The 21,513-nt window shown below is 42.3% G+C and overlaps 1 protein-coding gene across 15 annotated transcripts in view; it reads right to left on the reverse strand.

Annotated features, from left to right (window-relative positions):
• MELK (maternal embryonic leucine zipper kinase) overlaps positions 1-21,513 on the reverse strand; it is a 103,506-nt gene that overhangs the window by 45,676 nt on the left and 36,317 nt on the right. For all 15 annotated transcript variants that reach the window (XM_003829866.4, XM_055092037.2, XM_008955272.4 and 12 more), the window contains one exon: positions 2,409-2,477. In XM_003829866.4, coding sequence (XP_003829914.2) covers positions 2,409-2,477 — 69 coding nt within the window. The remainder of the gene's footprint in view (positions 1-2,408; positions 2,478-21,513) is intronic.

Below are 21,513 nucleotides of genomic sequence, written 5' to 3' on the forward strand. Positions count from 1 at the left end.
CATTCAAGCAGCCACAATGCAGGGCATTCATACTGAATATGCAATCTCTACCTCCAATGAGCTTACAATCACACAGAACAAGTTGAAAAGCACACCTTTCCATTTGTAATTTTCAAATGTAAGGAGAGAAAAATTAATCAACAAAGATTAAGGTTATTTTGGAGTCTAGAAGAAAGAGTAAGGCATTTTCAATCTCATTACGGAGATTTGGTGGTCTGGCCCTACTTAATCAAGGTGAGTGAGCCTGAGGTAAATTTTGAATAAAAGATGGAGATGACTTAATAGATGAAAAAACCAGAAGATATTCTGAATACATAATGAAAAAAAAATTGCACTAAGAAGATACTCATATTTTCAAAGTGTTTCCTATCAATCTCATTTTGTCCTTATAACACTACATAGCAGTGAGGCCAGGCTCAGAACCCCCATTTTATAGATCAGATTAGGTGATACATTGATTAATTGGTAGAGTGCTTACCTAGGCTTCAGCACTCCTATCTTTCACCCTCAGAGGCTCATTCCAATAAATCTGTGGTTCTCAAAGTGTGGCCCCAAGACCTGCAGCATCAGCATCTTCTAGGAGCTTGTTAGAAATGCAAAATTTCAGTCCTGCCTCAGATCTATTGAATTACACACTCTGGGGCTGGAGCCCAGCAATCTGTATTTTAACAAGCCTGGGGTAATTTTGATATCTGCTGAAGTTTGAGAACCACTCAAACTAGGTAACAGGGCCCATTCAATAGTACATCAACTCATTCAAGTATTTATTCAGTATCTACTAACATACTTAATGAGCAAGAGTTGGGAAAAGGCGGGATGCCGTGGCTCATACCTGTAATCCCAGCACTTTGGGAGACCGAGACAGGCAGAACGCTTGAGCTCAGGAGTTCGAAACCAGCCTGGGCAACATAGCGAAACCCCATCTCTACAAAAAATACAGTTTGCTGAAAGTAATTAAAAGGAATGAAATGATAAATAAAATTTAAAAACAACCAAAAAAAAAAAAGAAAACTAAAGAAAGAACACAAAAAATTAGTCAGGTGTGGTGGTGTATACCAGCGGTCCCAGTTACTTGGGAGGCTGAAGTAGAACCATCACTTGAGCCTGGGGGTCAAGGCTGTAGTGGGCCAAGATCATACGACTGCACTCCAGCCTGGGCGACAGAGTAAAACCCTGTCTATAAAATTTTTTTTAAAAAAAGAGGCCAGGCTGGGCGCGGTGGCTCACACCTGTAATCCCAGTACTTTGGGAGGCCAAGGCGGGTGGATCACCTGAGGTCAGAAGTTCAAGACCAGCCTGGACAACATGGTGAAACCCCATCTCTACTAAAAGTACAAAAATTGGCCAGGCATGGTGGCACATGCCTGTAATCCCAGCTACTTGGGAGGCTGAGGCACGAGAACCACTTGAACCTGGGAACCCTGGAAGCGGAGGCTGTGGTGAGCCGAGATTGCACCATTGCACTCCAGCCTGAGCAACAAAGCAAAACTCTGTCTCAAAAAAAAAAAAAAAAAAAGCCAGTGGCTCACACCTGTAATTCCAGCACTTTGGATTTTGAGAGGCCGAGGCAGGCAGAAAACGTGAGGTCAGGAGTTCGAGACCAGCCTGGCTAACACAGTGAAACCTCGTCTCTACTAAAAATACAAAAACTAGCCAGGCATGGTGGCGCACGCCTGTAGTACTAGCTACTCAGGAGGCTGAGGCAGGAGAATTACTTGAACCTGGGAGGCAAAGGTTGCAGTGAGCCAAGGTCACGCCACTGCACTCCAGCCTGGGCAACAGAGGGAGACTCCATTTAAATAAAAAAAAAAAAAAAAGAGCTGGGGCCGGGTGTAGAGGCTCACGCCTATAATCCCAGCACTTTGGAAGGCTGAGGCAGGCACATACCTTGAGGTCAGGAGTTCGAGACCAGCCTGGCCAACATGGGAAAACTCTGTCTCTACTAAAAATACAAAAATTAGCCTGGCATGGTGGTTCACACCTGTAATCCCACCTACTCGGAAGGCAGAAGCAGAAAAAGCACTTGAACCCAGAAGGCGAAGGTTGCAGTGAGTCAAGATCACGCCACTGCACTCCAACCTGGGGGTCTTCTAAGGAGTGAGACTATCTCCATCAATCAATCAATCAATCAATAATTTGGGAATAAAAGAGAGTAGAACAAGAACTAGTTAGAGAAAACAGAAAATTCGCAAAGTAAGAAAAACCACACCAGCTATGACATATGGTAGGTGTCTAAAATAAACTGGGTTTACAACATAATTAAGAAAGGATCTAATAGAGGATATTTTCAAGGTAGATATGAGTGGGATTTTTTTCAAGCTAACAGGAAATGATGTAGCGCCACAGATATCTTAAAAGTTGAACGAAACAATTACAATAGACTTCTATTATTTAAAAATAAAGTTTACCTGCAGCATTTGTTGAAGAAGCAGAATGCTACTGGGAGAGAGCCACTTGGGAACATCATATTTTCCTCTCTACAAAAACAAAACATTTAAGAGATTCAGGTTCAATCAGCCTTGACACAAATTCCTTAGGTAATAACATGCTGGAGGTTTACTTTTAAGCTTGAAGACTTCACCCAACTACAATACTTGGTAAACATTATTAACTAAAAAAAATCAATTTCTTGGCTGGGCGTGGTGGCTCACACCTGAAGTCCCAGCACTTTGGGAGGTCGAAGCGGGCAGATCACCTGAGATCAGGAGTTCAAGACCAGCCTGGCCAACGTGGTGAAACACTGTCTCTACTAAAAATACAAAAATTAGTCAGTCGTGGTGGCAGGCACCTGTAATCCCAGCTACTCAGGAGGCTGAGGCAGGAGAATCGCTTGAACCCAGGAGACGGAGGTTGCAGTGAGCCGAGATCGTGCCACTGCACTCCAACCTGGGTGACAGAGCGAGACTCCATCTCAAAAAAAAAAAAAAATCAATTTCTTGCCTTAAAGAACAAAATCGGGCATATTAAATACTATCATTGCCTCTAAATTATCCACGTATCAGAGAAGGGCTAGAGCACAAAGAACATAACAGTAGGAAACAAAAATGTCATACGGCTTTGGAATCTGTAGTATTAAATGGACAGTAAGTATACACTGTAGTCTATTTTTGTACTGCTGAAACAATTATTAGTTTATAATTTCAGAGCAATTATCAGTTGACAAAATGAAGCAGCAGAAAAGCATATTTGGTGACAGTACATAGGCTATGGTTAAAAACAGGTCATCCACAAAACAGAATTCACAATCTTTGAGGAAAACTAGTGAAAGCCACTTTCTAAGGTAAATACCTCTTTTAGGACTAAAAGAGCCTAAGAAGGCAAATGTATACAACCTAGTATACTCAGAAATTATGGCCACCAAGTCATCAAAGATAAGATCAGGGACTTGGCTAAATACTAATACATGATAGAATATCTCTTACAAACTTACCACACACATCCTCTTTCCCAATTCAGAGGAAGCAATACAACAGTTTCTCACAGCAGAAATCACATTGTTTAATGATGCTAAGATAACAGGTTAATTATTTGAGAGAAATTGATTGAACTGTAATTCATAGAACATACCAAAATTAATTCCACCCAGATTAAATGAAAATACAAAACCAGGCTGGGCGTGGTGGCTCACACCTGTAATCCCAGCACTTTGGGAGGCCAAGGCAGGTGGATCACGAGGTCAGGAGTTCAAGACCATCCTGGCTGACACAGGGAAACCTTGTCTCTACAAAAAATACAAAAATTAGCTGGGCGTGGTGGCGGGCGCCTGTAGTCCCACCTACTAGGGAGGCTGAGGCAGGAGAATTGCTTGAACTCAGGAGGTGGAGGTTGCGGTGAGCCCAGATCGTGTCACTGCAGCCACTGCAGCACCCTAGCCTGGGCGATAGAACGAGACTCCGTCTCAAAAAAAAAAAAAAAAAAAAAAAGAAAATACAAAACCATAAGAGTACTTAAAGAAAGCATGAGTGATTATTTTTAGAATCTTTCTAGACATGACAGCAAAGCCAACAACTATAAAGAGTAATATATGACAAAATTAACGTTTGATATTTCTGTATAACAAAATATCATTGGCCGGATGTGGTGGCTCACGCCTGTAATCCCAGCACTTTGGGAGGCCAAGACAGGTGGATCACGAGGTCAAGAGATCAAGACCATCCTGGCCAACATGGTGAAACCCCGTCTCTACTAAAAATACAAAAATTAGCCGGGCATGGTGGTGCGCACCTGTAGTCCCAGCTACTCAGGAGGCTGAGGCAGGAGAATTGCTTGAATCCGGGAGGTGGAGGTCGCAGTGAGCTGAGATTACGCCACCGCACTCCAGCCTGCCAATACAGCAAGATTCCGTCTCAAAAAAAAAAAAAAAAATTCATTAATAAAGTTAACAACAAATTGAGAAAAAGCCTTTTCCAAAGGTCACAGGCAACTGTCACTGACTACTGCTGACTCCCAGAGAGCTGGCTAGAGTATCCAAAACCCCTCCTTCCCAGGGATAGGCATGGAGCCCAGGCAGCAGTGAGCCTTCAGGTTGGGGTCCAGTTGGCCATACATGAGGCTTGGTAGGGAGAAATAAATTCAAGGCTTCATTGCTACAATTCAAAAACAAACTCTGAGCCGGGCACAGTGGCTCATGCCTGTAATCCCAGCACTTTGGAAGGCCGAGGTCAGGAGTTTGAGACCAGCCTGACCAACATGGTGAAACCCCGTCTCTACTAAATACAAAATATTAGCCAGGCGTGGTGGCGCATGTCTGTAATCCCACCTACTCAGGAGGCTGAGGCAGAAAAATCACTTGAACCCGGGAGGTGGAGGTTGCAGTGAGCCGAGATTGTGCCACTGTACTCCAGCCTGGGCAACAAGAGTGAAACTCCGTCTCAAAAACAAAACAAACAAAAAAGACTTTGTCAGTTTCTGTCTCTGGCAAGTGTTAAGGTGCCCTGGCAAGGGATAAATAAGAATGGGCTCTCAGGCTGGGCACAGTGGCTCACGCCTGTAATCCCAGCACTTTGGGAGGCTGAGGTGGGCGGATATCCCAGCACTTTGGGAGGCTGAGGTGGGCGGATCACCTGAGGTCGGAAGTTTGAGACCAGCCTGACCAACATGGAGAAACCCTGTCTCTACTAAAAATACAAAATTAGCCAGGTGTGGTGGCGGGCACTTATAATTCCCAGCTACTCAGGAGGCTGAGGCAGGAGAATCGCTGGAACCCAAGAGGCAGAGGTTACAGTGAGCCGAGATTGCGCCATTGCACTCCAGCCTGGGCAACAAGAGCAAAACTCTTGTCTCCAAAAAAAAAAAAAAGAGAGAGAGAGAGAATAGGCTCTCTGGGTAATACTGAGTGCTTTCGATAAAGGGAATAAAAATGTAATAACATTAAAAGTCATTTGTAAAATGACAGCTACTGTTCTTCCTAGGAAACACTTGTAGGTCAGTCCATCTACTCTCATCAGAGAGGCTGATTTTTGACCCTTTCTTTTTAGATTCATTGTTTGACAATGCTTCTCTGGGACTTCTATTACTTCTTTAACATAATTGAAAGCCAGCCTGCCATAACATCTTAGGACTCTGAGTGATCCATACCTGTCTGTTTTCCCCTTCACCTTTAAGGTGGACTGATTCTGTAAGAATTATATCCTAGACAGTTCATAAGAACAGAGAACCCCAATGCTGGTACAAGTCAATGGCTTCCTCACCTATCTGCCTCCATCCTTCTGGCCGCATTCATTTACAGTTGGCATGTGTGTGTGTGTGTGTGTGTGTGTGTGTTTGCGCTTGTCCTTGTCCTTGTCTTCTTTGTGTTCCCAGACTAAACTGAGGGTCAGGCTGCTACTTCTTTTCTTTTTTTTTTTTTTCTTCTTGAGATGGAGTTTCGCTCTTGTTGCCCAGGCTGGAATGCAATGAGTGATCTCGGCTCACTGCAGCCTCTGCCTCCCGGGTTCAAGCAATTCTCCTGCCTCAGCCTCCAGAGTAGCTGGGATTATGGGTGCCTGCCACCACGCCCAGCTAATTTTTTGTATTTTTAGTAGAGATAGGGTTTCGCCATGTTGGTCAGGCTGATCTCGAACTCCTGACCTCAGGTGATCCGCCCGCCTCAGCCTCCCAAAGTGCTGGGATTACAGCCGTAAGCCACCATGCCCGGCCTCTTGGGCTGCTATTTCTTGCGGCCCAATAACAAGATATAGATGAACTGGGGAGGAAGAGTTTTTATTTCTGTAACCAGCCACAGGGAAAAGGCCTGGAAATTATCACCAGACCAACTCAAAATTACAAAGTTTTCCAGAGCCTATATACCTTCTAAGCTATATGTCTACGTGTAAGTGTGCATTTATCTAAAAACATAAGTGACTAACTTCTTTTAAGCTATAACTAAGGTCTGAGTCCCGAAGACCTTCTGGAGCCTCAGTAAGTTTACTTAATCTAAATGGGTCTAGGTGCTGGCTGGGGTGATTACCCTTATCTTGTATCCTGCTAAATCATAAAGGTTTGGGGAGTTCCTTTAGACTCCAAAGAAATTGTTTGTGCTTTCTTCAGACCCCCAGTAAAATTTGTTTCATACTAAAAGGGTCCTGAGAAGAATTCCTTCGTTATCTTGTCATGCTTCAAGGCCCTGGAAAAGCCTAGGCAAAACTCTTGGTGGGCTCTTTGTTACATTCCAGCCTTGGTATAAGGGCACTGGCTCAATCAGCTTTTAGTATATAACCTAGCCACTCAGTGCTGGGACAGTTGTAATGGAGGCCTGCATTAGTGAGACCTGGCCTGCCACACTTGCACTTATATTTCTAACCTAGAACCCTTATTCAGTGCATTTTGTCTTTCATTCATTTTGGAGGCCCTCTGGAGTTTGTCATAGACCAATTCCTAATTATATCATAAACAATTCTGCGATGAATGTAACCCTTCATAATTTTTTCTTTTTTTTTTTTTTTGAGATGAAGTCTCATGGCACAATCTTCGCTCACGGCAACCTCTGCCTCCAGGGTTCAAGCCATTCTTCTGCCTCAGCCTACTGAGTAGCTGGGATTACAGACATGCACCACCATGCCTGGCTAATTTTTGCATTTTTAGTAGAGACAGGGTCTCATCATGTTGGCCAGGCTGGTCTCGAACTCCTGGCCTCAGGTGATCCACCCACCTCAGCCTCCCAAAGTGCTGAGATTACAGGCATGAGCCATCTTGCCTGGCTCAAAGTTTGTTTTTGAACTATAGCAATGAAGCCTTGAATTTATTTCTCCCCTACCACGCTTCATCTACAGCCAACTGGACCCCAATCTGAAGGCTCACTGCTGCCTGGGCTCCATGCCTATCCCTGGGAAGGAGGGGTTTTAGATGCTCTAGCCAACTCTCTGGGACTCAGCAGTAGTGAGTCACAGTTGCTGCATGACTGGCCCTGACCTACTTGGCCCCACTCTCGTATCTGAGCTTTACTTTATTCCTGAGACCCAGGCTTTTCGTGATCCCAGTCCTGAGGACTTGCCTTGTTCTCTTTCTTGGCAAACTGCTTATTTGCCCGGTCTCAAATATTTCAGCTTGCTCTTGCCAGGGTCCCATAGAGAGTGGAGATCAGCTTGGAACAAAGAGCTTCCTATGTGCTGATCAAATGGCCGTGAGCTGCCTGCGTCTCTGATCACAGCCTGCTCCTAGAGTGTCCTCTATCAGCTTCACTCCCTGTACTCTGGGTGGTCTTCCCTCTGCTGTTTGCAAAGCGGTTTGCTGCTTACTCTCTGGACACTATCTGTACTGGGTTGAACAGTATCCCTCCAACTGCGCAAGAATCGATTTCTGTTGTTTTAACCCATCACTCTCCAGGATTTTGTTACAACAACCCTAGGAAGCTCATACACTATCTATGAGGGTTTAGCTGCTTCACATCACCTCCCCCATACCAGCATCTGCCCACCTCAAGGACAAGTCTGATTCCAGGTTTCAGCCCTTTCTGGTCTGCTCCAACACACAAATAACAGGCCCATAACCAGATCTATCATAATAAAAAAGACATTATGCCTTTAAATTCTGAAACTATCATAATAGGAGACATTATGCCTTTAAATTCTGAAAAGTACTCTTAACTAAAAGTAGGAATACTCCACAGAAACCAAATGTAAAAATAAATACTCAGACCAAAGTACTAAATAAAGAGAGCTCTACCATACTGATTCCAAATTCCTCTTTGCCTTTTTATCACCCCTTTTTATCAACCTATTTTGAATTCTTAAAGTATCTTTTACTAGATTCCCCTGTGCTTTGCTATAAGCTGGCACCATGGAAGCAATCCTATCCAGAAAGAAGCAGAGAAAACAAGTGAATGAGAAGTGTGGTGTTTGGCACATTGGAACAGCAATGGATTGGAGTCATATATTATATTTGAATCCCAGTTCCACCTCTTACTGGCTCCATGGGCTTGTAAGAGTTATTCAATCTCTCTGGCCCTGTTTCCTAAGAAAGGCTCTGAAAACAAATTGGCTAGGTTCAAATCCAGGATCTACCTCTTACAAGCTGTATGACCTTATACAAGCTATTTAGCCTTGCTGTGCTTTAGTTTCTTCATCTAAAAAAAGAAGTATAACAACAAAAATTAGCTGGGTGTGGTGGCACGTGCCTGTAGTCTCAGCTACTTGGGAGGCTAAGGCAGAAGAATCACTTGAACCTGGAAGGTGGAGGTTACAGTGAGCCGAGATCACGCCACTGCACTCCAGCCTGGGCGACAGAGCGAGACTCCATCTCAAAAAAAAAAAAAAGAAGTATAATAACGACACCTACTGCATAGAAGTTTTGCTAGGGTTTAATGATTTAGTATACATAAAGCACTTAGCACAGTACCATGGACACAGTAAGAGCTTGATAAACGTTAGCTTCGACTGCTGCTGCTGATACTATTACTGCCATTATTATTAACTGCAATACAACTAATGCCACTTACAGGATTATAAACCAACAGAATATATGTGAAAGCACTCGGCATACTGCCTTGCATGTAAGAGACAATAAATATGTATTGAATCTGAAATAAACAGGAGATAGGAATATTCAAAAAGTAGTATTCCTTTTTTGAGGGCCAGAGATGGACACATTGGCCAAAAGCCGTGTATCCAAAAGTGCTAAATACTCAGTGCAGCAAGAAAGGCTAAAGGTATTCTGAGGAATGTCATAGGCCTTCCCAATGAAGCACTGCCCCACTGCAGCTATCTCAGAATCTCAGGATTGTCTGGTAAGGTACACATCGTCTAGGCAAGCCCTGTTCACATCACCTCCTGCAATGTCCCCATCCAATTCCCCTATTTGGGCAGAACACCTCTGCAGAGTATCATCCACAAGTGGGTCATAAGGCCTGTGACTCATTACCATGTCCTGACATTCTCAACTTCATTCTCTGTGCTGAAATACTGGCCAAAATAGACTCCAAAAATGAGCTCTGCTGCCAGGTCTCTTATTTGTACACCGTGCTTTAAAATGCACAAAACACTTGTACATATATTTTACCCTCTGTAGTAGGCAGGGACTATTAACCACATTATACAAATGGAGAAACCAACTCTCAGCCAGGGAGATTAAGTACTTGTTCAATATTGTAGGGCACTGGTGCTCAACTGGGGATGATTTGTCCTACAAGGGGACATCTGGTAGTGTATGGAAACATTCTGAATTGTCACTACTTGGAGATTACCCCTAGCAATTAGTGGGTAAAGGTAATGGATGCTGCTATACATCCTACAATGCATGACAGTCCCCTACAACAAAGAATTATGTGGTCCAAATGCCAATAGTGTTAATGTTGAGAAACACTGTTACAGAGCAAAAAATGGTCAGAGATAGGACCCTTGTTTCTGCTATTCTTTAAAGAATTTGTGTTTGTTTATTTAAGGGACAATTACCTTGCAAAGGAGAGCAAGAAACAGATAACAGTGGGAGAATCCAAGTGAAGAGAGGGAGAAAAGATCTATGGACTAAGCAAAATAATCCTGGGAATTCCAGTGGCTTGAAATTGTTTGTTTTTCACACTGTTCTAAGAGAGGCAGGCCATCTCACCAATACATAATCATAATGCTGTAGTAAACTCCGTAATTGTAAAAATATAATTTCAAAAAGAGACAACTTGCTGATTTTCTTTAAAATTATAAATTGTAATTGTTAGGCAGCAATTTTATTTTCAAACTACTCAATTTTCAATTGCTAAATTATTTATACTTCCCTAATATTTGTATACCACAGCTGGAGTACAGTCGTGCTTGTCTTTGAATGCAGTGATGACAAATGAATATAGGTGACATTAATAAGATTAATACTCAAGCCATTAGTAATCATGCTAGAAAGTGCAGTTGAGCATTTTGGTTAAAATAGTCAACAAATGCAAAAGATAAACGAAGTCTGCCTTTTAAACAAGAGTTACATACGGTGCGTCAAATATTGCTGGGTTTTTCAATCAAACCAAGAACTGAGGAAAGTGTTATTCCCAAGTGAGGAATTTTAGAACATTCTAGGCAAAGATACATACTGCATGCAAGTGATACGACACCTTAATTAGATTCAACCAGCAGACTGTATTACACTGCGACTCGGAACAATAGTTCTGAGCCAAGATTACAATAAATTTCAAAATCTATAATGTGTGAAATTAAATTCCACAATAATGCATAAAAGTCCTAATTTGAATCAATTTTCAACTTGCAAATACATGAAAAACTAAAAAATGAAATTCAGAGTAGGAGAAACAAAGAATATACAAGTATTAGTAAATACTATTAATTAGGAAGGCCAAATCTCCACTGAACAAGAATTAGACATTTTCTACCATATTCATCCCACTGCAAAGATATTTGATTTTTCAAAAATATCAGAACTTGAATCTCACATATACTATTAGGATATACTTCTTTATTATTTTAAGGTAAGCTCTCTCCCTCAAAGGATTAATCTAGGATCTACTAGTGCATTCAAATAAATAAAAGTAGAAAACACTGAAGTTTGTATGTTGGTACATTCACCTTCTATTGATGAAACAATATACTGATAATAGTATGAATTCCATGGCTGCCATATGAATGTGAACCTGCAGTAACAACAAATGAAGACAAATAAACAGCATAGAGGATTAAGGTCCAGACAGGTAAAAATATAGCAAAGGTTAGAGTTAAGTCAATAAATTAGGATCACCATGAATAGTTCCATTTCAGTAAGGTATTAACAGTGTAAGGTATTCAGTCTCTCTGGCCCTGTTTCCTAAGAAAGGCTCTGAAAACAAATTGGCTAGGTTCAAATCCAGGATCTACCTCTTACTAGCTGTGTGACCTTATACAAGCTATTTAACCTTGCTGCGCTTTAGTTTCTTCGTCTAAAAGAAGTATAATAACGAAAATTAGCTGGGTGTGGTGGGTAAGTAAAATAATAGTTACTTATCTTATCTTTGTGGGTAAGTCTACAAAATCTTAGTTAAGCATAGCTGAAACAGAATAAAACTAAAAACCAATACTCGGAACACTTAGGGAGTGGTTCTGTTCTACTCAAGTTTTTTTTTTTGTTTGTTTGTTTGTTTGTTTCCTGAGACAGAGTCTCACTCTGTCATTCAGACTGGAGGGCAGAGGCGCAATCTCACCTCATGGCAACCTCCGCCTCCCAGGTTCAAGCAATTCTCCTGCTTCAGCCTCCTGAGTATCTAGGATAACAGGCATGCACCACTATGCCTGGCTAAATTTTTTTGTATTTTTAGTAGAGATGGGGTTTCACCGTGTTGGCCAGGCTGATTTCGAACTCCTGACCTCGTGATTCGCCCACCTCGGTCTCCCAAAGTGCTGGGATTGCAGGCGTGAGCCACCGCGCCCAGCCTCTATTCAGTTTTTTAATGAACAACTTAGTTTAGGGATATTTAAGAAATGTGCAAATGCTGGCAGGTGCAATGCTGGCAGGGACAGCTGTTACTACGTGAGTGCAGAATCAAGATTCAAAATCTCAAAAGAAGGGAATGCAGCCGGGTGCGGTGGCTCATGGCTGTAATCCCAGCACTTTGGGAGGCCAAAGCAGGTGGATCACAAGGTCAGGAGTTCGAGACCAGCCTGGCCAATATGGTGAAACCCCGTCTCTACTAAAAATACAAAAATTAGCTGGGCGTGGTGGCGGGCACCTGTAGTCCCAGCTACTCTGGAGGCTGAGGCAGGAGAATCGCTTGAACCCAGGAGGCGGAGGTTGCAGTGAGCCAATAACCACGCCACTGCACTCCAGCCTGGGAGACAGAGCGAGACTCCGTCTCAAAAAAAAAAAAAAAAGGAAGAGAATGCTAGGCTGAAACAAGAAAAATTGAATGTGAAGAAACAGAAGTCAAAGAACTTATAGCTACTCAGAGCTGGAATGGATCTTGAAAATAATTGATTACTGCAATGCTCTAATGCTGCTGATGAAGGAAACAAGGACCAGTAAGTATCCTTGCAGGATGACACCTAAAATGCGTGGGAAAGCCTATGCACAGTAATACCTAAATGAATTAGGAGAACTAACTTGTAGCCTTAGTAAATCAGAAAAGATGGGATGTCTGGGAATATTCCCAAATTAATAAGCATAAAAAGATGCTTGGGAGGGGATCCTTCTTCCTCTAGGCATCTGTGATTCTTAGGTGACTAGCAACTACAGAGCTGAGAAACAATATTTCATTGTGGTTTTAAGAATGGGCTGCCAGCTTGACTGCTAGGGTTCAAATCCCAGCTCTGCTACTCACTAGCTATAAGACCCTGAATAAGTTATTTAAGGTCTCTGTCCCTTCGTTTCTTCATCTGTAAGAGGAAGACAATAATAGCAACCACCTCATTTAGAGCACAGCCTGGTAAGTAACAAAACTCATGCATGTTAAGTATTACTTTTGTGACAATAAGATGAGAATATGCACGCCGGCAAACATCTTATTTTTTCTGAGCAACCATGTGCAATAGCCACAAAGATATGCAACACACACACTTCAGAAAGCTCTATCCATTTGGAGGGGGTAAACGAGGAAGTAGAGAAAAAAGCAGAAAGAATTAAACCACCAAAAGACTGCTGCAGATGCTCTAGACAGAAGAGATTTCATTCAGCACAACTCAAACACAGAACTCCATTTCTGGACACCTACAGACACTTAGACCTGGCCTGCAGAAGGCATCTCCCCCACTCTCTACATCATTTTTGGGGGGTTCAAAACTCACTGAAAACTTTATCATTCCATTTTTTTTTTAATCCACATAATACCTCATTTTGTTTTACACATCATACATCTTTACTGAGACTTTTTATGGTCAAGGTGAATATGCAAAATTTTAGCTGGATAAAATGACTCTAGTTATCCTTTATGGCATAGTGTCTCATAACCAAGAAGTAAGTATGGTTAGAAGGCTCAGTGTTTACAGAAGAATGCCAATCCTAGCCCCAGTTATACTCATGGCCCCTCTTGTTCTTATTCAGCATCATAGAATACCCATAACTTCAAGTAATTTCCAGGTAGAATAATCCCTAATTGACTGACACTCAATAACCTGGCTGAGAGGTATTATACTTATCAAGGGACTGCCTAAAGAATACGTAGAGTTAGGCCAGGCACAGTGGCTCATGCCTGTAATCTCAGCACTTTGAGAGGCTGAGGCAGGTGAATCATTTGAGGTCAGGAGTTCAAGACCAGCCTGACCAACATGGTGAAACACTGTCTCTACTAAAAATACAAAAATTAGCCAGGTGTAGTGGTACACACCTGTAATCCCAGCTACTTGGGAGGCTGAGGCAGGAGAATTGCTTGAACCTGGGAGGCGGAGGTTGCAGTGAGCTGAGATCGTGCCACTGCACTCCAGCCTGGACAACAGAGCAAGACTCCGTCTCAAAAAAAAAAAAAAAAAATACTTAGAGTTGACCATTCAGTCATTCTTGATTGGCGGTCTTCAAAGATTTATATTAATTTTCTATCTATCTAATAAATAAGAAATTGAGCTTTGTTAATATTTGGTACATGGATTGGCACTGGTACGCTCACTAGTCTCTACATAACCTACACTATGAGACACTCTTAAGAAAGAATGGTATTGCAAAGCACTGTGCTTTACAGGAGCACAGTTACATGGATTTACAGATTATAGTATACGGTTTAATGAAGCTAAATCCTCATTGAATAGACAAGTGGCTCAAAACTCTTGCAAAGAAACCACAGATTGAAGACTATGAATACAAGCAAACAGTAATGGAGCTGACACTTCTACTTTTAGTATATCAACCAAAACACAAAGTTAAAAAAATACCTAATTAGATTTAACAAGTTGTCTGCAAAACTTGAAATTAGCAAGACTATTTTAAATAAGGACTTATATACACTATTGTTAAAAATGAACCTCAAATCTTAAGTATATATGGCTACGTTGCCATCATGATTCAATTGTCTTTTTCTTTTTTTTTTTTTTGAGGAGCCTCTGTCTGTCACCCAGGCTGGAGTGCAGTGGCGCAATCTCAGCTCACTGCAACCTCTGCCTCCCAGGTTCAAATGATTCTCATGCCTCAGCCTCCAAAGTAGCTGGGATTACAGGCATGCACCACCACGACCAGAAAATTCTTGTATTTTTAGTAGAGATGGGGTTTCACCATGTTGGCCAGGCTACTCCTGGCCTCAAGTGATCTGCCCACCTCAGCTTCCCAAAGTGCTGGGATTACAGGCGTGAGCCACTGGGCCCTTTTTTTTTTTTTTTTAAAGACATAGAGTCTATGGCCTGGGCTGGAATGCAATGGTGCAATCATAGCTCACTGCAGCGTTGAACTCCTAGGCTCAAGCAATCCTCCCACCTCAGTCTCCTGAGTAGCTAGGACTAAAGACAAATGCCACCATGCCCAGCTAATTTTTTTTTTTATTTTTTGTAGAGACGGAGTCTCACGATGTTGCCCAGGCTAGTCTCAAACTTCTGGCCTCAAGCCATGTCCCCAACTCAGCCCCCCAAAGTGCTGGGACTACAGGCACGAGCCACCACACCTGGCCTACATTAGATCTTTAAAATCCAGAATCCAGAATGTGAAAGCAAATCTCTACAGTTTTTTTTATGATGTTTAAAGTCAAGAAAACATACTAAAGCAAATTCTAGATGAATCAAACATTTAAACATTTTTAAAAAGTGAAACCATAAAAACACTAGAAGAAAACACGGATATTTTAAAAAATAAAGTCAAAAAGCCCTTCCAAATATGACAATAAAAAATTGACAGGCTGGGCACAGTGGCTCATGCCTATAATCCCAACATTTTGAGAGGCCAAGGTGGGAGGATCACTTGAGGCCAGAGACAAGCCTCGGCAATATAGCAAGACCTTATCTCTACAAAAAATATTAGCCAAGTGTGGTAGCGCACGCCTGTAGTTCCAGCTACTCAGGAGGCTGAGGCTGGAGGATCACTTGAGCCCAGGAGATTGAGGTTGCAATGAGCTATGACTGCACCACTGCACTCCAGCCTGGGTGATAGAGCAAGACCCTGTCTCTAAAAAAAAAAAAAGAAAGAAAAAAAGAAAAAGATTGATGAATTTCACTAAATAAAAACTAAAAATTCCTGCACAGCAAAAATAAGTCTTAAACATAACAATCAAAAACAGTGATACACTGTATTGGTGGGGGGGTATGGAGAAACTGGCATTATTATGCTACTGTTGGTAGTTGCATAAACCAATAGGACTTTACTGGGAAGCAATTTGGCGATATCTATCAAAATTACTAATTCACATACCTTTGACCCAACAACTGTTCTAGAAATTTTCTTACAGATTTATTATATTCACAATGTACAAATGACTACTTGGAAATTACTTAAATGTCCATTAACCTAGGACTGGTTAAATAAATTATGGTACATGCATACAATGCAATTCTATGCAGTCATAAAAAGAATGAAGAGGCTCTGAGGTGGGTATGAAGTGCTATGATTTCCAAGACACGCTGCTAAGGGAGGAAAACAAAGTGCAGAACAGTGTTTATGGTATGCTACCATCTGTGCAAAAAAAAAAAAACAAAACTGGGAAGGGGGTAGCAGAAAGAGAAAATATATAAATATATAATTCCTTACATATGCAGGCTTATGTCTGAAAAAAAATACATAAAAATCTGATAAATGTGATAGCAATGATTGCCTCTAAGAAAACAGGTTTTATGGCCAGGCGCGGTGGCTCACGCCTGTAATCCCAACACTTGGGAGGCTGAGGCAGGCTGATCACCTAAGGTCAGGAGTTCGAGACAAGCCTGTCCTAAGCGGTGAAACCCCATCTCTGCTAAAACTACAAAAATTAGCTAGGTGCGGTGGTGGGAGCCTGTAATCCCAGCTATTCAGGAGGCTGAGGCAGGAGAATCGCTTGAACCTGGGAGGTAGAGGTTGCAGTGAGCCGAGATCACACTACTGCACTCCAGCCTGGGTGACAAAGTAAGACTCTGCCTTAAAAAAAAAAAAGAGTTTCACATGCTAGATACCTTTAATAACTTTCCAACTTTCTAGCTACTCAGGTTACTCCCCTCATCCAATCCGTCCACAAATCATGTTAGCTATGCCTTCAAAAGACATCCAGACTGTTCTACATTCTGACTCTGGCAATGGTTATATGAATCTATATATGTGTTAGAATTCATAGACCTGTATATACAAAGGGTCAATTTTACTGTATATACAAAGGGTCAATTTTACTTTACCCTTTGTATATACAGGTCTACTTTTACTTTTAATTTTGTTAATACAAAAATAATTTTTTAAAAAAGACATCCAGGCCAGAAGCAGTGGCTCACACCTGTAATCCCAGCACCTTGGGAGGCCGAGGCAGGTGAATCACCTGAGTCAGGAGTTCAAGACCAACATGGCCAACATGGCGAAACCCCATCTCTACTAAAACTACAAAACTTAGCCACGCATGGTGGCAAGGACCTATAATCCTAGCTACTCAGGAGGGTGAGGCAGGAGAATCACTTGAACCCAGGAGGCGGAGGTTGCAGTGAGCCAAGATCGCACCACTGCACTCCAGCCTGGGCGACAGGGCGAGACTCTGTCTCAAAAAAAAAAAAAAAAAGACATCTAGTATCTACCCACTTTTTACCACCTCCACTGCCACCATCTCTTATCTGAATCATTACAATATCCTCCTGACCAGATGCCCTGGTTCTCTTCACTTCCTACAGTCATCTCCACATAGCAGCCAGTGTGATCCTGTTAAAAACTAAACCAAATCATGTCCTCAAAAGCCTCCAATGGCTCCCCATTTCACGTAGAAAAAATGCCAAAGTCCTTATGAGAGCCTACCCAGCCCAAAGCAGCTTGACCTCCTGTTCCCAAGGTTTCCTTTCCTACTGCCCTCCTCACTTACTAAACTCAGGCTGCACTGGCCCTCTCGCCCTCCCTTGACAACACCAGGCATGTTCCTACCTCCCAGTCTTTGCTCTAGCTGTTCCCTCTGCCGGAAATATTTTTCTCCTAGATATCCACTTGACACTCTCACATCCCTCAAGTCTCCTTACATCTCGCCTCCATGAAGTTTATCCTGACCACCTTATTTAATCATGCAACCTACTGGCCCTTTCCTCCATCTGTACTCCTGATTCCTCTTCATCCTACTCAATTTTTTTCTCTTTTCCAAAGTACATATCATCTTTTAGTAAAATTTACTTGTTATGCTTATTGTCTTTCTCTATATCCCCACTACTAGAAGATAAACTCCACGAGGACAGGGATCTTTCATCTGTTTTATTCACAGATATACCCCACACATCTAGAAAAGTGCCTGGCACATATTAGGTGTTTGGTAACTATTTGACTCCTCCCTAAGGTGAAATGACATCGAATAAATGAGTAAATGAACAAACAAATGAACATATAAACAAGTGTTTGTCTTTCTGATTAGAGAACATTTGAACAGAGACCTGAAAGAAGGGAGGGAACAAAGCATCTCTCCGGGAGAAAACCATTTCAGGTGAAAGGGTAAGTACAAATGCCCTGAGGCAGGCACACCTTAGCGTGTTCCAGAAAAAGGGGAAAAAAGAAACAACAAGGAGGACAATGTGGGTGGCACAAGTGAGGCAGGGAGTAGACCACGAGGGCAGTGAGGTGATGGGAGGCCACATTACACGGGGGAAAACCCACAGCACACAGGGCAAACGCTGGCTTGTATTCGAGATGAGAAAGAGGCCACTAGAGAGCTTCAAATGAAATGTTATGATCTATGTTAGTTAAATGTTATATGTTAGTTAAAAATCTTTCCATAAAGAAGGCACAGGTGGAGTTGAACTTCCAAGCACATTCTACAAAACATCCACAAAAAAATTGTCAAGCTCTCCCCAAGAAAAGTAAAAGAAAGAATACTCCCCAATGTAACTTTATGGGGCTAATACAAATCATGAAACCAAAACCAAACATACAAAGATAGTTCCCAAAAAAGTACACATTAATTTTTGAGCCAATTTTAAGTCCTGGACAAAATACTGGCAAATCTCATTTAGAAATGCATGTAATCCCAGCCTCTTTGGGAGGCCAAGGCAGGAGGATCACTTGAGGTCAGTTCGAGACCAGCCTGGCCAACATGGTGAAACCTCATCTCTACTAAACATACAAAATTAGCTGAGCTTGGTGGCACTCGCCTGTAATCCCAGCTACTTGGGAGGCTGAGGCAGGAGAATCGCTTGAACCCAGGAGGCAGAGCTTGCAGTGAGCCAAGATGGCGCCACTGCACTCCAGCCTGGGCAACAGAGCAAGGCTTTGTCTCAAAAATAATTGCCAGATGTGGTGGCTCATGACAGTAATCCCAGCATTTTGGAAGGCCAAGGTGGTGGATCACTTGAGGTCAGGAGTTCGAGACCAGCTTGGCCAACATGGCAAAACCCCTTCCCTACTAAAACTACAAAAATTAGCCAGGCACGGTGGCGCATGATTGTAATCCCAGCTACTCAGGAGGCTGAGGCAAGAGAATCACTTGAACTGAGGAGGCGGAGGTTGCAATGAGCTAAGATCGCGCCATTGCACTCCAGCCTGGGTGACGGAGCGAGACTCTGTCACAGAAAAAAACAAAACAAACAAAAATAAAACAATAATAGCAGCCAGGTGCAGTGGCTCACACCTATAATCCCAGCACTTTGGGAGGCAGAGGCACGCAGATCACGAGGTGAGGAGTTCAAGACCAGCCTGACCAATATGGTGAAACCCCGTCTCTACTAAAAGTACAAAAATTAGCCAGGCATACTGGTGCCCACCTCTAGTCCCAGCTACTTGGAAGGCCGAGGCAGAAGAATTGCTTGAACCTGGGAGATGGAGGGTGCAGTGAGCTGAATCTAACCACTGCACTCTAGCCTGGCTGGGCAACAGCACGAGACGCCGTCTCAAAATAATAATAATAATAATAGCTACATTTATTGAGCACCACTCTAAATGCTTTTCATGGATTAACTCATTTAATCTTCACAACAACCCTATGCCGTGTTATTTCATCCATTTTTACAGACAAAGAAACTAAGACACAGAGAGGCTAAATAATTTACCAAAGTCCACAGATAGAAAGTAGAGATTCTGAAGCTTCTGAATTTCAAAAACCTCAATGATATTCTGATTTAATTGCTCTGGGGGTGGAACCAATACTCTTTAAAGCACCCCAAGCGATTCTAATGTGCAACGAGGGTTAGGAAGAATTAAATCCATTAGCTAACTTCCCCCACCCTGAGAGAGAGTACATGGACATAGCCAAGGCAGGAGACATTTTAGTGAGGATTAAATATAAAACAAGCAACAAGGGTCAGAAAACATGATTTCCCAGGTGCTTTCCAACAGTGAAATTCTACCATTATCTGTTTCCACAGTCTTTCTAGAAGTCTAGGAGGTGTAATATTCTGTGTTACACCAGCTAGCAGATTCAATTCTAGTTCACTTTGGAGAAATCTGTCAGCTTATTTCTTTGGGATGGAGTTCCCAAAACAAGAATAGGGTAAAATATCCTAGCAGCTTATAATGCAAGCTGAGTATCCCTTACCCAAATGCTTGGGAACAGAAGTGTTTCAGATTTCAGGCTTTGGAATATGTGCATTATATGCTTACTGACTGAATATCCCAAATCCGAAAATCCAAAACCTGAAATGCTCCAGTAAGCATTTCCTTTGAGCATCATCTCAGCACTCAAAAAGTGTCAAATTTTGGAGCATTTCAAATTTTGGATTTTCAGATTAGGGATACTCAACCTATACTAGAATACAATTATTTCAGAATAAAAAACACAGCCCTACTTTACAGAAAAAAGTAGCAAAAAGAGGGAAGAATTCAAGAGGCCAACCTAATATTTTGTAAAAGTATAACTGGATAAATGTTACTGAGCTGCCCAAAGACCACTTCTGTTGACTGGAGCTAAAGCCACAAAAAGATCCTAACCCTACTCTCCCCTGTATCCTGATGTGGATGCAGTCAGGTATGGCTCTATGGAGTCAGGAACTGCTGCCACAGTCAGCATGCAGAAGCCAAAGCAACGAGTGCTACCCAGCAAAGTTCAAGAAGGCTCAAGAAGTGACAGGAGGAAAACAAGCTGTCTTGGCTACAGCAGCAGGCTCTAGGAGGCCGGCCTCCAGCCCACTGCCTCATTTATCTCCCCTTCACAAGGAGAAGCCTGGACACATATGGGTCCCCAAAGCAGTGTTAATAGCTACCGCTCACACTGCTTCTTTTTGATCCTGCAGAATCAGAGCTCCTCAGTCTTCAAGGAGTTGGAACTATTGCAATTCCATCTCTTCCCAAAGCTATTCTCTGAAGCTTGGGAATCAACTTTAAAGAATCTTCCAAGGTGGGATATAGGAAAAACTATAAGTCAAATAAAAGTTGAAGATTGAACTCAGTGTCCTTAGACTTGGTGTTCTATAGAGTGGGCAACAAGCCAACTGGGTCTACCACTTTCAACACTGTATGCTACTTCCTAGAAGTGAGAGTTGCTTTAGGTAGTCTCCTCATCTAATTGTTAGAGATCCAATGGTCCAGCTACAAAAAACTGCCCATTCCTCCCCACGTCTCTCCCACCTCTATGCCTTTGCTCATACTACCTGTACTATCAGGAATGCTCTTGCCCACATCCCTTTCTGAAACACTTCCACCCTTCTTTTAAAGACCTGCTCAAACCTCACTTCCTCTAAGATGCCCTCCCAGAGCCACCCCAACTCCTGTATTAATTTCATTTATACTCTGTTATAATATGGCATTCCTCACCCTTTGCCGTTTTTAGATAGCTTATACCTGTCTCCAACAAGAGATCAGGCCCTGGTGGACAATAATAAAGTTTCATAGATCTTTTCTATGCCTTTCAGCATCTTATATAAAGCAGAAATTCAGGAAATATTTGTTAAACAGAATTGGATTCAAGAAGCATTCAGAAGGCCAGGCACAGTAGCTCACACCTGTAATCTCAGCACTTTGCAAGGCTGAGGTGGGAGGATCACTTGAGCGCAGGAGTTTGAGACCGGCCTGGGTAACATAGGGAAGATCCTATCTCTACAAAAAAATTTTTTTAATTAGCTGGATGTAGTGGTGCAGTGCCTGTGGTCCCAGCTA

The sequence above is a fragment of the Pan paniscus genome, chromosome 11 (assembly GCF_029289425.2).
Source record: "Pan paniscus chromosome 11, NHGRI_mPanPan1-v2.0_pri, whole genome shotgun sequence".
NCBI classification, from domain to species: Eukaryota; Metazoa; Chordata; class Mammalia; order Primates; family Hominidae; genus Pan; species Pan paniscus.